The sequence below is a fragment of the Montipora foliosa genome, chromosome 3 (genome assembly GCF_036669935.1).
Source record: "Montipora foliosa isolate CH-2021 chromosome 3, ASM3666993v2, whole genome shotgun sequence".
NCBI lineage: Eukaryota > Metazoa > Cnidaria > Anthozoa > Scleractinia > Acroporidae > Montipora > Montipora foliosa.
In genome coordinates this window covers 22,282,441-22,294,940 of record NC_090871.1, presented here as the reverse complement: position 1 = coordinate 22,294,940, position 12,500 = coordinate 22,282,441, and the positions used below count along the sequence as shown (strand labels likewise).

General features: G+C 41.0%; 1 protein-coding gene across 1 annotated transcript in view; it reads right to left on the bottom strand.

The window, feature by feature from the left end:
• The window catches only part of LOC137994611 (uncharacterized), a 6,478-nt gene extending 2,274 nt beyond the window's left edge, over window positions 1-4,204 (bottom strand). The window contains exons 1-2 of the mRNA XM_068840221.1: window positions 3,839-4,204; window positions 1,302-1,497 (exon numbers count right to left, since the gene is read on the bottom strand). Of these exons, the coding sequence (XP_068696322.1) occupies window positions 1,302-1,497; window positions 3,839-4,187 (545 nt within the window). The 5' untranslated portion in view covers window positions 4,188-4,204. The remainder of the gene's footprint in view (window positions 1-1,301; window positions 1,498-3,838) is intronic.
• Between the last annotated feature and the right edge of the window lie 8,296 nt (window positions 4,205-12,500).

Genomic DNA, 12,500 nt, shown 5'->3' with positions numbered 1-12,500 from the left:
TTTTTTTTGACAGAGAAAAATGAAATTGACCTAATAGGCTCCTCAATGTTGCACCCAATTTAAACCCTTTGGGAATAAAAAGTTTTGTTTCAGGTATTTCCATATCATTTAAATATGAGTGCTACATTATAATGCAAATACAATACACAAAGAATCTTAAGCCCGGAAGATTTGAATTTGGTACAACACTGAGTAAGCTGATTTGGTCTATATAAGGGAAAAAAAACCGTCATATTAATTAATAATAAATTATTATTAATTGCAGTATTAAGTAAAAACGCTCACCAAGTTGTGTCCAAGCACCAAATAACGAGGCAAGAAATCTAATGCAGAACTCTATCTAATGCACAGTGTTTTGGGGAATCACCTCAAGTCAAGAGGTGAGCTGGGTTGTTGTAGTAGTGAAAGGATTCACCTTCCACTGCTGTGGTCAAGACTTTGCATTACAAATGGGCCGAGTTTGTTGGTTTCCCACCCTGTTTCAAGAGATTTTTCTCTGGTTTTCCCCCTCTCATCAAAAACCAACATTGTGACTTGATTTGTACTAAGTCTCTCCAATATTATTGTTGTAAATCATCAATTTCGTGTTTGGCTAATAAGCATTCATGAGAATTAAATAAAATGACTACCGGTATCAATCAAAAGGGAAGAGGAGTATGAGGGACACAAATCTTTCATGGCACAACCACGCCAACCCAGTACTGCCAAAGAAGCAAGGAATTAGGAGCAGGGATGGATATTATAACCTTCCATGCCTTTTTTCCTTTTTTCAGAGAGCTAGAGGGAAAATGGAAGAACTACTTGCACAAATGGTAGTTTATTTACTGGAATCCACTGGCCAGTGCAACGTTGATAATTAAGAGTATAGAAAAGAAACATCACCTCACGCTAACTCACTAATCATTAGAGAATTAAAGGTGGATGAGGGATACACCGCGAGGGGGGTAACCCTTCAGTGCTCTACCATCCTTAGTTGGGTGACTCAAGGAGGAGATGAGGGTCTTCACAGTGGTGAGAGCACTCAACTGCCACCAACATGACTTTGTCCCAGGTTCTATTCCTGGACTTGGTGTCATACGTGGGATAATGAGTTTGATGTGTCTCTGCTTTGCTGCAAGAGGTCCAGATACTGATTTATCTGATTTGATATCCAGCCACCTCAAAACTCAGTAGAGCTTGGTTTTCGAAAGCTTGCAACACTAACAAATTAAATGGAGTACTATTATCGTTACATATGATAACTCCAAGCATTCAATACAACTTAACCATATTGAGTATTAACGGGAAACCTTTTAACTTACCACTGAAACCAGCCATAAGGATCTTGCTTGCGAATCCAACCAGAAGATTCCCACATTTCCAAGCTCCCACCACATTTCACCTTGTAAGTGTTCACTTCATTATGATATACTGATGAAGTGACGTGAGCTTTAATCTTGAGTCCTTGAAACCAGTCAGCAGGGAATTCCTTGTACACATCGGCAGAATATTTCTCACCTTAAGCAAAATATTAAAGAATCAAACAATGCCAAAGAACAAAGACACAAAGGATTTTATTTCTTTTATTCAATATCAATTTTCCCCATTTTATGTTACTACTTAGTCATAGGGCGAAAACATTTCAGCTCTTCAAGGGTCCTGAACAACATTATTGATAATAACAAAATTCCCCTCCGATTTTCAAAGTTAGTTTCTGATATAATACTCTCTTAGCACGATTTAATTCAAGATATTTGCTTAAATAACAAAAGCTAAACACATTTAAATTCTGCATGAAAAGGTAGGCTTTCCTTTTTTAACGAGAAAATAAGCTCATAAGTTTGGTGTATGTCCCTAATGCTTTCCGTACTGCATTTGAATTTTCAACGAAAGTAATCTGAACAGAAACTACTTTTTTGGCTTTTCAAAATACATACACCCTCGGCTAATATTAAAGAAGGGGGCACAGACTACAGTATTTCTAACAAAGTAATTACTTAACCAAGGCCTGAGAGGAAACTGGGTCGATCTTCACTATTATTTCCAAGGCTATTTCTGCTTTCATGTATCGACATGAAAGACCCTCATAAAAAGGGCCTCAAGGCGATTTAATTTAACTGCTTCCATTATCATATGAAATCAGTTTGTTTGTTTGACCTACAGTTGCAACTTCCACTGAAAATCGTTCCCTAACAGGGTAACGCTATGTACTACAACCCATGGCGTTATCGCCCAAGAAAATTTGCACACATCCTAAAGGCGCTGTTACACTTTGCAAATTTTCTTACAAGTTGCCACACAATTTTGTTGTGACATAAACTAATGGGATCTCATTGTGAAACAAATGTCTGGATTTGTGTTACACAAGGCAATGTTTCATGCAACTTGTCTCGTTTTCCATGAGGTGAAAAGAACCTTTTCTTTCGCTGATGCCAGAAACCATTGACTCAAATTGCAGATGTTACACTATGCAATGCTTGAAAAATTTGTCACAATGTTGCACAAAGCATTGTGGAAAGCAGAACTAAACTCTACTTTTTGCAATGGTTTCTGTAGCTTGTCTTCCAATTTTTTGGCCATTGCAAGGTATGTTTGTTATATTGAGCAATGTTCCGTGCAACTTGTCTCCCTACTGCATTGCGAGACAAGTTAAAAATCGCACAGTGAACAGCGGCTTAAGGGCTATGTCACATGGGACAACTGCCAAGGTCCACTTTCAATGCAACCATGCTGGAAATAATTATTGATGCTGCATGAAAAATGGATGACGACATATGCTGTTTGGGTCAACTTTCCTGAAATTTGTTAGTTAGCACTGTAAGCTTTTAAAATCCAAATAAGAAACGTGCATCACGCTGCAAACTAAAATGATACATGTCTCAACACCATGCTACATGGTGTTTTTTTGTTGTTGAGAAAAGCAGAGATGTACTTGTCCATAAGTTAGTGCAATTTTGCTAGTGTAAACTTGACAAATTTACAATATTACTCTCTTAAAATTTTGACCTTGTTTTAAATTTGTCCAACAAGCCTGGCATCTTCTCAGGCCAAAGTTCGCCGCTGAGAAGACCTCCTCGCAGCTTGGTTGCATTGATTGGAGCGATTGCAGAATACCCGGCCCACTAAATGTCCTACCTAAGAAACTGCCACCGCAGTCCCGCAGTCGTGTTTAATCATACTATGTGTCTAATCGTACTATAAAATGAACTGCCACACCGGTCCGCAGTCCCATAGTCAATGAATGAGAATTATTAAAGGGCAAGACGATCTTGTGAAAAGTGTGGTTAACCAAACCGCAAAATGAAAGCTAAAATTTTACGAGAGTGCTTAGGCATAATCACTGAAAGGAGCGCTTAGGTTTAATCAGTAAATGAATGCTTTGTTCTTCACATGATCTCGTGAAAAGTGTAGTTGACTGAGCCGCAAAATGAAAGCTAAAAGTTTACAAGAGTGCTTAGGCCTAAACACTGAAACGAGCGCTTAGGCTTAATCAGTAAACGAGTGCTTTCTTCTTCACATAATCTCATGAAAAGTGTAGTTAACCGAACCACAAAATGAAAGCCAAGGAGCGATTGTAGAAGACCCGGTTTAGGATCAGTTGTTTATATGAATATCATTTCTCTACCATGCCACTGCGGACTGCAGGACTGCGGTGGCAGTTTTTTAAGTAAGACATTTAGTGGGCCGGGTATTCTGCAATCTAGCCCATACATTTAAACGAACAGCAGGAGAAGCCCGTGGTCCTTGACTTGGTTATTTGAGAAGGGATCCCAAAACAAACGCCGTAAATTCTCCAAACTTTGCTTTCCCAAGATGGTACTTTAACCATAATTATGTTGGCAGCATGTCCGTGATTTACCTGTGACGCTCGAATGAATTGGCCGGAAATATGTTCCTCCGAAGCTACCAGCTCGAAGGACCTCCTTCGGAGTCATGTTTGGCTTAAAGTCAGGAAAATCTGCGAAAACTAGTTTGCCGTGTTTGTCGCGTTTCGGGAGGTCACCGACAGCTGACAAACTTTTTGAATTCGAAGTTGTCGCTGACGAAGATGACTTTCCTTTTGATTCATGTCCTTTGCCGACAATTTTCCTCTTTTTGCTGGAAGGTCCTACTTTTGACGAAGCACCTAATACGCGCTTGGGAGCCATGGTAAATCCAATTGATATCGGAGAACTGAGCAACAAAGCACGGAGAAAATGACAAGGCATCCTCTCTTTGTGACCGCGCGCACTCTGGGCACTCTTTCATTCCAACCACAGGTCACCCAGGCGTTGCAAGTGATCGTTTAACTGTGAGGCAGCGATTTCGGCACAAATAATCTCGATATGAATAACAAAAAAAATGGTTTCCAAACTTCAAACTTGCCTTTTGGTAATCATTACGAAGCTTTAGCAACGACGACGGCAACGAAAAAGAGAATGCTGTCGTTAAATGTGAATTCGCGTTATTAAATCGCTTCGCGACTATTCCAAGCATTTTAAAGTGACAAAGGTGTGGCAAACCCTCAAGAAAGAAGGGGCTAGTTTCTAAAGAAACTGTGGTACTGCGTCGGTGGGGAAGAAGTATACAAAAATTTGGTTTTATCAACGGAGTTGACAATGTGAATTGGCCACCGTACAGAGATTCTAATAGCCTGCGAGCAGGCTCACTTGATAGGCAAGGGCAGCGGAGCCGCAACCGAGCGATTGCGGTTCCACCGCCCTTGCCTATCAAGTGAGCCTGCTCGCAGGCTAAGATTCTAAAAGCTGACGTTTCGAGCGTTAGCCCTTCGTCAGAGCGAATCGAGGAATTATGGGTTACGTGTAGTTTTTATAGTAGAGTAGGAGCTACGCTATTGGTGGTAACATGGCAACGTAAGAAATAGGAATATATTAGTTAAATAAAAAGCGTTCGTTAATACCGTGAGGATTAAGGGTGCCGATTTGAAAGATGAATTTTTGTTCCAGATTCTTGCGGCTTTCCGTCGTACCTAGATGTAGGGAAAGGCTCCAGATAGCCATGTGTTTTTTGGAGTGGTTAGGCAGATTAAAATGGCAAGCGACTGGTTTAGATGCATCCTTGTCATTCTTTTCTTGTCGGTCACCTAGTCGTCTACCTGTCTCACCAATGTATAATTTATTGCATAACGTACAGGTTATGCAATAAATGACATTTGCGGAGGTACATGTGAAACGATCGGTGATCTTAACAGATCGCTTAGATCCCGATATCTTGCTAGTGTTAACAATGAAAAGACAAGTTTTGCATCGTGAGCGCGCGCATTTGAAAGTCCTGGGTTGCTCGTTAGTTTTGAGCGCGCTTCTAACTAAAAAGTTGCCTACGTTTTTATCGCGTTTGAATGAAATAAGTGGAGGTTGCGAAAAGATTCTACCAGTCTCGGGATCATTTTGGAGTAATTTAAAATTATTAAGAATGATACTTTTGACTGGGTGATTATGAGGATGGAAAGTGAGGATGAATGGAATTCTGTCATTCTTATCTTTTTGTGACGTTTGTAGTGATGACTGTCGATCAAATTGTTGGGCGCGATGATGGCCCGCTTTGACCACAGAGACAGGATAGCCACGTTTTGCGAAGAACTGACAAATCTCCTCTGATTTGCTAGAAAAATCGGAGTCATCACTACATAGACGTCGAAGTCTAAGAAATTGAGAATAAGGAATGGAGTTCTTGACATGTGATGGATGTGACTATGAATACAACAAATAACTGTGTGAATCTGTAGGTTTGTAGTACACACTAGTACATAGCAAGTTGCCGCTAATAGAAACTTTGATATCTAGGAAAGCCAATGAAGTTTCCGATATTTCCCAGGTATATTTAAGAGCCGGATGAAAAGAGTTGACAGAGGTTATAAATTTATCGAGTTCTTCTCTGCTGGATGAAATAGCGCCGATGCAGTCGTCGATGTAGCGGCCGTAGAGTTCAGGTTGAGGCAAGAAAGAAACCAGTATAAATGGTGCTCAATTTAGGCGCGAAATGAAAATTTATCCTCAAGCGTTGACGTTGTCTTTCAAGGCGCACCTTCAACCGACAGGCATTGCGTGCCGCGGAACAGTGTTAAGTTTCCCGTAAACTTCTCTCACTTTCTCCTCAACTTGGACTGTGAATCCATTTGCGATCCTCCTGAGGGTGATGCGCTGTTGGGTCAAGGGATCTACTTAACTGACTATTTACATTAATTACCCTTGTCCGCCTGTGAATCACATGTTGATCCAGCGTTATCACATAAAAAAACTGGCCCATTACGACGACCCACGTAAATGCCACACATTAAGTGATAAATCAGCCATGTTGCCAGCATGGTTGTCCTGATAGTGTAGTGGTCATCACACCCGACTAGTGATCAGGGGGACGTGGGTTCAAATCCCGCTCAGGGCAATTACAGTTTTCCCCAGAAGTTGTCCAGTGTTGAGTTTCCCGTAAACTTCTCTCACTTTCTCCTCAACTTGGACTGTGAATCCATTTGCGATCTTCCTGGGGGTGATGCGCTGTTCGCTCAAGGGATCTACTTAACTGACTATTTACATTAATTACCCTTGTCCGCTTGTGAATCACATGTTGATCCAGCGTTATCACATAGAAAAACTGGCCCATTGGGGAGACCCACGTAAATGCCACACATTAAGTGATAAATCAGCCATGTTGCCAGCATGGTTGTCCTGATAGTGTAGTGGTCATCACACCCGACTAGTGATCAGGGGGACGTGGGTTCAAATCCCGCTCAGGGCAATTACAGTTTTCCCCAGAAGTTGTCCAGTGTTGAGTTTCCCGTAAACTTCTCTCACTTTCTCCTCAACTTGGACTGTAAATCCATTTGCGGTCCTCCTGGGGGTGATGCGCTGTTGGCTCAAGGGATCTACTTAACTGACTATTTACATTAATTACCCTTGTCCGCCTGTGAATCACATGTTGATCCAGCGTTATCACATAGAAAAACTGGCCCATTAGGGAGACCCACGTAAATGCCACACATTAAGTGATAAATCAGCCATGTTGCCAGCATGGTTGTCCTGATAGTGTAGTGGTCATCACACCCGACTAGTGATCAGGGGGACGTGGGTTCAAATCCCGCTCAGGGCAATTACATTTTTTCCCAGAAGTTGTCCAGTGTTGAGTTTCCCGTAAACTTCTCTCACTTTTCCTCAACTTGGACTGTGAATCCATTTGCGATCCTCCTGGGGGTGATGCGCTGTTGGCTCAAGGGATCTACTTAACTGACTGCAGACAGTATTTTTTTTTTTCCTTGGTCTGTCGACCACTTATTTATTTTTCTAAAGTTTTACAATTTTTCGATGTCAGTCCTAAGGTTTACAATTTTTCTAGGGCATTCCAGTGAAAATTTACAAGACAATCCGGTAATAGCAAAGTTCGCTGTTCTAAATATTCGTAAGTCCAGTCCAATCTTCCAAAGCGGTCCAATACAAATTCAGCATCGTGGTGCGGTAAAGGCGAGAGTTCGTCGATTAATCTTGGTGAAAACCGAAGTTCAAAACTTGATTCTAGTTCAGCAGGGGCGAATTGAAGTAGAATGAAGTGTAAACACAGGTTATTCAGGTGAAAAACTCGTAGTTTCAGCACAAACGGCGATCGAGCAGCAAGATCGAGCGAGTCGCAGTTCAAAACACGGTAAACTGAGGGTATCCTAAAGTCGCTTGTCCAAAATCCATGCTAGTTTTACAATTGTTCCAAGATGATCCGTCCATTGAGTAAAAATTTGAGCACTAAAAGTGCGGGTTGAAGGCCAAGGCCGAGATATATATGAGATTTCATGTGTTTTTAAAGGGTTCTCCAAATTCATGTCCGTAGTTAAGCCAAATTCAAGGTTCCATAATATCCATTGTCAAAAAAGGGCGAGAGCACTCCGGAGATACCTCGTTTGTTTTACACTCCAGAATGCTCGAATCCATGTATATATGTAAACAAAATCATCGTCCAAATTCGTGTCCATTGTCGATCCGAAGTCAAAGTTCCATAAAAGCTAAACCAAAAGCCGATCCCGTCGAGCCGAGAAGGGAAAACTGTTCGCCGATCCGGAGTCTAGACTATAACCAAGGCACTCACCCATCACCAGGTCGAACGATTGAAAAAATAGACCGTGAACAGAAAACAAATCAAGCGAAAATAAAACGAATAATTTGGCCTAGAGCGCTCTCGAGAGAACTAGAGGCGGCCGAAACCGCGTTACTCTAGTCTCATAAGACCCTAGAAAAAGCGTACAGGGTACAATGTACACTTGATCTTAGCCATGTTTCTTCCAAAACCGTCGCCCATTGTCTGGGTGTTGCAATAACTTTCCGCCTTTTGAACAATGTCTGTATAGTTCCGAATCGTCTATCACAAACTGAATACGTGTGACCCTCTAATAAGAACTTAAAGTCAGCCCTAATAAATTTTTTTTGGTGAACAATGTAGTCCAAGTAAAAAAAGAGAAAGCATTCTTTGAATTGTCCAGGAGCGTTGTCAGACCAAATTATCAAGTGGTCATGCTTTCCAAGTTCTATTTCAAGCCGCTGAAGTAAGTAGTCCAGGAGAGAAATCACCTCATTAGGTCCCGTTGAACCAGTAGTCTCGTCGTACAAAAAACAGTATATGCTTTTTTCGTTTGCACAATATATTCCCAGCAGGTGTGTTTTAAGCCTCGAGGAGTAATAGGTGTCCTGAGCGGTGACCTTGGGTGTTATGAGAGATTTGTCAAAGTCTAGCTGCAGGGTTAAAGTCCGTGGGCATCTGTTTCCCAACATCGCCGGTCGATGATCTGTCGTAAATCGAGCGTTTGAATTGTTTAAAACAGGTTCGCTTGCGGGAGAACTGTGATCTCAGCGACTCACTTTCGGTCAAGAAAAAACAGCACGGCTTTCTTTCGCGCGTGATTCAACAGTGTGTGCGTCAGCGTTAGCCGTTGCCTGTGTTCGTCAAATGACATTAGAGAGCTTAAGCACGCACGTTTTTGAGAGGCGGACGGCAACCGGAAGTGAGCTGTTTTTTCTTTTAATTTGTTTACACACAATCACATTTAAATTGCTAAGATCTTTTCCCCATTAGAGATGATTAGCATAAAAATCTGGGAGACACCACTGCCCTGGCAAGCAAAAATTCCTCTTCCGGTTGCCGTCCGCCTCTCAAAAGCGCGCGCGCTGAAGCTCCCTATTATGAAGGATGCATAAAATGTAAAAGTGCAACGGTAACAGCAACGGTCCGACAGAGCGTGCGCGCACCTGCTCCAAGTGAAAAGTGAACTCTAGCTTAATTTCTCTTTTTTTTATTGACTACTATTTGCTTGAGTCGTTCACTGGTTATATTTTCGCCCTCTAAGTTTGATGAGCGATACTCAGTACATCGATGTCAGGAATCACTCCCTAGATACGCTATAGCATCATTTCTGTTCGACACTTGTTGATGGCGTCCTCAGACCCGGCAGAAGCCGCCTCAAGCTTGATTTATCCCTTTAGTCCCGAAACTCCTTGGGATTATTTCCGGCTCGGAGCACCTTTGACTAGCTCGGTTGAGAGGGGACAAAGGAAGACTGTTTACAAGTCAAAGAAGATCTATTGCCGCAAACGGAAGAAAGCATTTAATGCACGGTCGAACAGGCCTCATCGGGAAATTGCAACAATGTCGTTGCTGTGCTCGTGTGATGGAGGTTGCCTTATGAGAAGACCAGCTCCTGAATGTCGAGAAATGATACGGCTTCTGAGGGAAGAATTTTATAAAAAAACCTACAGCGAGCAAAATTACATTCTTCTGAGGCTCATGGAAGTCCGAATTTGCATTAGTGGACGGAAAAAGGTTATGTACAAGGTACCACCATTAGGAACAGTATGCCGGGGCGCCTTTAAAAAATGTTACGGATTTTCAGATGCAAAGATCAAAGTTTTTCTAAAAAAAATACAAGCTGGTGGTGTGTCTCTGGAGGAAGACTTAAGGGGGAGGCATGGAAATAATGCAATAAAACTTTTGCCAGAGGCACGAAAGGCAGTGGTAGACTTCATCATTTCTAAAGACGCGAGCGAATCACATTACAGAAGAGCACGTACGCGAAAAAAATATTTTGACTGCAATGTGTCTATGCGGAAGATGTGGCGAGACTTTGTAGCAGAAAATCCTAATTTTAAAACGAACCGTTCAGTTTCAAAAAATAAGGGTCCTGTGATAAGTTTCTCCACCTTTAGGAAAATTTTTCGCGAGGACTTGAGTGACGTGCTTAGTTTTCGCAAGGCCAGGGTCGATACCTGTCAATATTGTGACCAAACCATTAACAAAATCAACGTTTTAAGTCAGTCACTGGCTAACCCAAGACGCAGAGCAGAATTACAGGAATTAAAGGAAGCGCACGCCGCTCATCTGCAGGAAAGTGAACTGAGATTTGCATCAATGAAATACATGACATGATTGTTCTTACCAAAAGACAATAACTACTTCAAAGTCCTTAGTATAGTAAAAATTGTGAAGCCAAAAGTGAGAATTTGTGACAAGCGGGACCTGATCGTTCATGAAATAAGCAGATTCCATACTTTTGCCAAAAAAAAAAACAAACAGTAATCTATCATTATCGTCAGTTTGTCCACTCTTCATGATTCAAATAGTTTCGTTTCTGCTCGAATGTTATGATAATCTCCCCAAAGATGTTACAAACCTGTGATTGTGAGATGATAAATAATAAAATGTGCATGACGGGAAACAAATCATCTAACGATAGACTTCTCCCACGGTCCCCTCAGTTCCCCAAAGTGAGTTATAAAAAGTAGGCTGAGGTGGATGAAAATTTAAGCATTCCTGAAATAAATCCACTCCATCGTAAATACTTTTGTTCTTAGGCCATCGTAGTTTGATCAAAAATAAGACACAAACAGCAGTGATAAACATATTGAACTTTTTCATTTTGATAATGACTTGACGTTTCGTATGTGCTCTACATACATTTTCAAAAGTAACCGTTGAAATTTAAAAACAGCTATTTATATATAACAAATCGGATGAGGGGACTGGAACCTAGATTAAAACCACGATCAACTCAAAAGTAAATTAAAGAATATATCTTATAGCTACATTTACTCATATGACTTTTCTAAGCAAAAGAACATTCTAAGCAAAGACGAATGGAAAGCCTTAACTGATTTACGCAATGATGACAGCATTATCATCACGAAACCGGACAAAGGAAATGGCGTTGTAATAATTAGCAGACTTGATTATCTTAACAAAATGAAACACTTGATTTCTGACACCACCAAATTTAAAGAGCTACAACACAATCCTACTAAATCCAGGGAAGAAAGCCTGTCAACCTATCTTCGGAAACTGAGAAAGGATAGAATTATTGATGATGCAACTTTTTACAAAGTCTTACCGAGTGGATCTTCTCCTGGCGTTTTATATGGCCTTCCTAAAGTTCATAAGACTGGTTGTCCTTTCCGCCCTATTGTTTCATCGGTTAACACCTACAACTACAATCTTGCTTCTTACCTTGTTTCTATACTTCAGCCTATCTCGACCAACCATTACACTGTCAAAGACTCTTTCAGCTTCGCGGATTGGGCTAAAAAGTACAAGCATAAGAATGGAATAATGTGCTCTTTGGATGTCTCCTCCCTATTTACAAATGTGCCACTCGAGGAAACACTAAACATTTGTCTAGACAAATTGTATTCTCTTGCTGATCCTTCGGCTTTACCCAGGGATGTTTTACGCAAGCTATTGGAATTTGCCACCAAGAAGAGCCACTTTCTTTTTGATGGTAAATACTACGACCAAATCGATGGTGTTGCCATGGGTTCACCATTGGGCCCTGTCTTAGCCAACATTTTTATGTGTGCTTTTGAAGAAAAGTGGTTGCTGAACGCCAAAGTTAGTCCTTTATTTTGGAATCGTTACGTTGATGACACATTCACCATGTTCCACAACAAAGACAGTGCAAATGACTTTTTGCACTATTTGAACGGCTGTCATCGCAATATTAAATTTACCATTGAATTTGAACATGACAATGCAATTCCGTTTTTGGACATTCTTGTCACACGTAATCAAAACAACGCCTTCACGACATCCATCTACCGAAAGAAAACTTTCACAGGTCTCTACACGAAATGGGATTCCTTCACTCCACGAAAGTACAAAATAAACCTCATCCGCTCCCTCACTTATCGCTACTACCGTCTTTGTTCATCTGGTTCCTTGCTACAATCTGCCCTCATTGATCTTCGAAAACTCCTTCTTCAGAACGGCTACCCACAAGGCATAATCAACTATCATATCAACGATGTTTTGAACAAAAACAGACAACACCAGCATAGCGATCCAGTGTCTACAGTTCCTAAGAAAGATATTGTTATCCTACTTCCCTACTTAAGTTTGCAAAGCAACCAAGTCGCTAAACGCCTGAAATCTTGTGTGTACAAATTCTACTCTTGTGTTAACCTTAAGATTGTTTTTCAGAGCACTCGATGTATAAAATCTTTCTTTCCTTACAAGGACCGTATTAATCGTTCACAACAATCCAGAGTTATTTACAGAGCAAATTG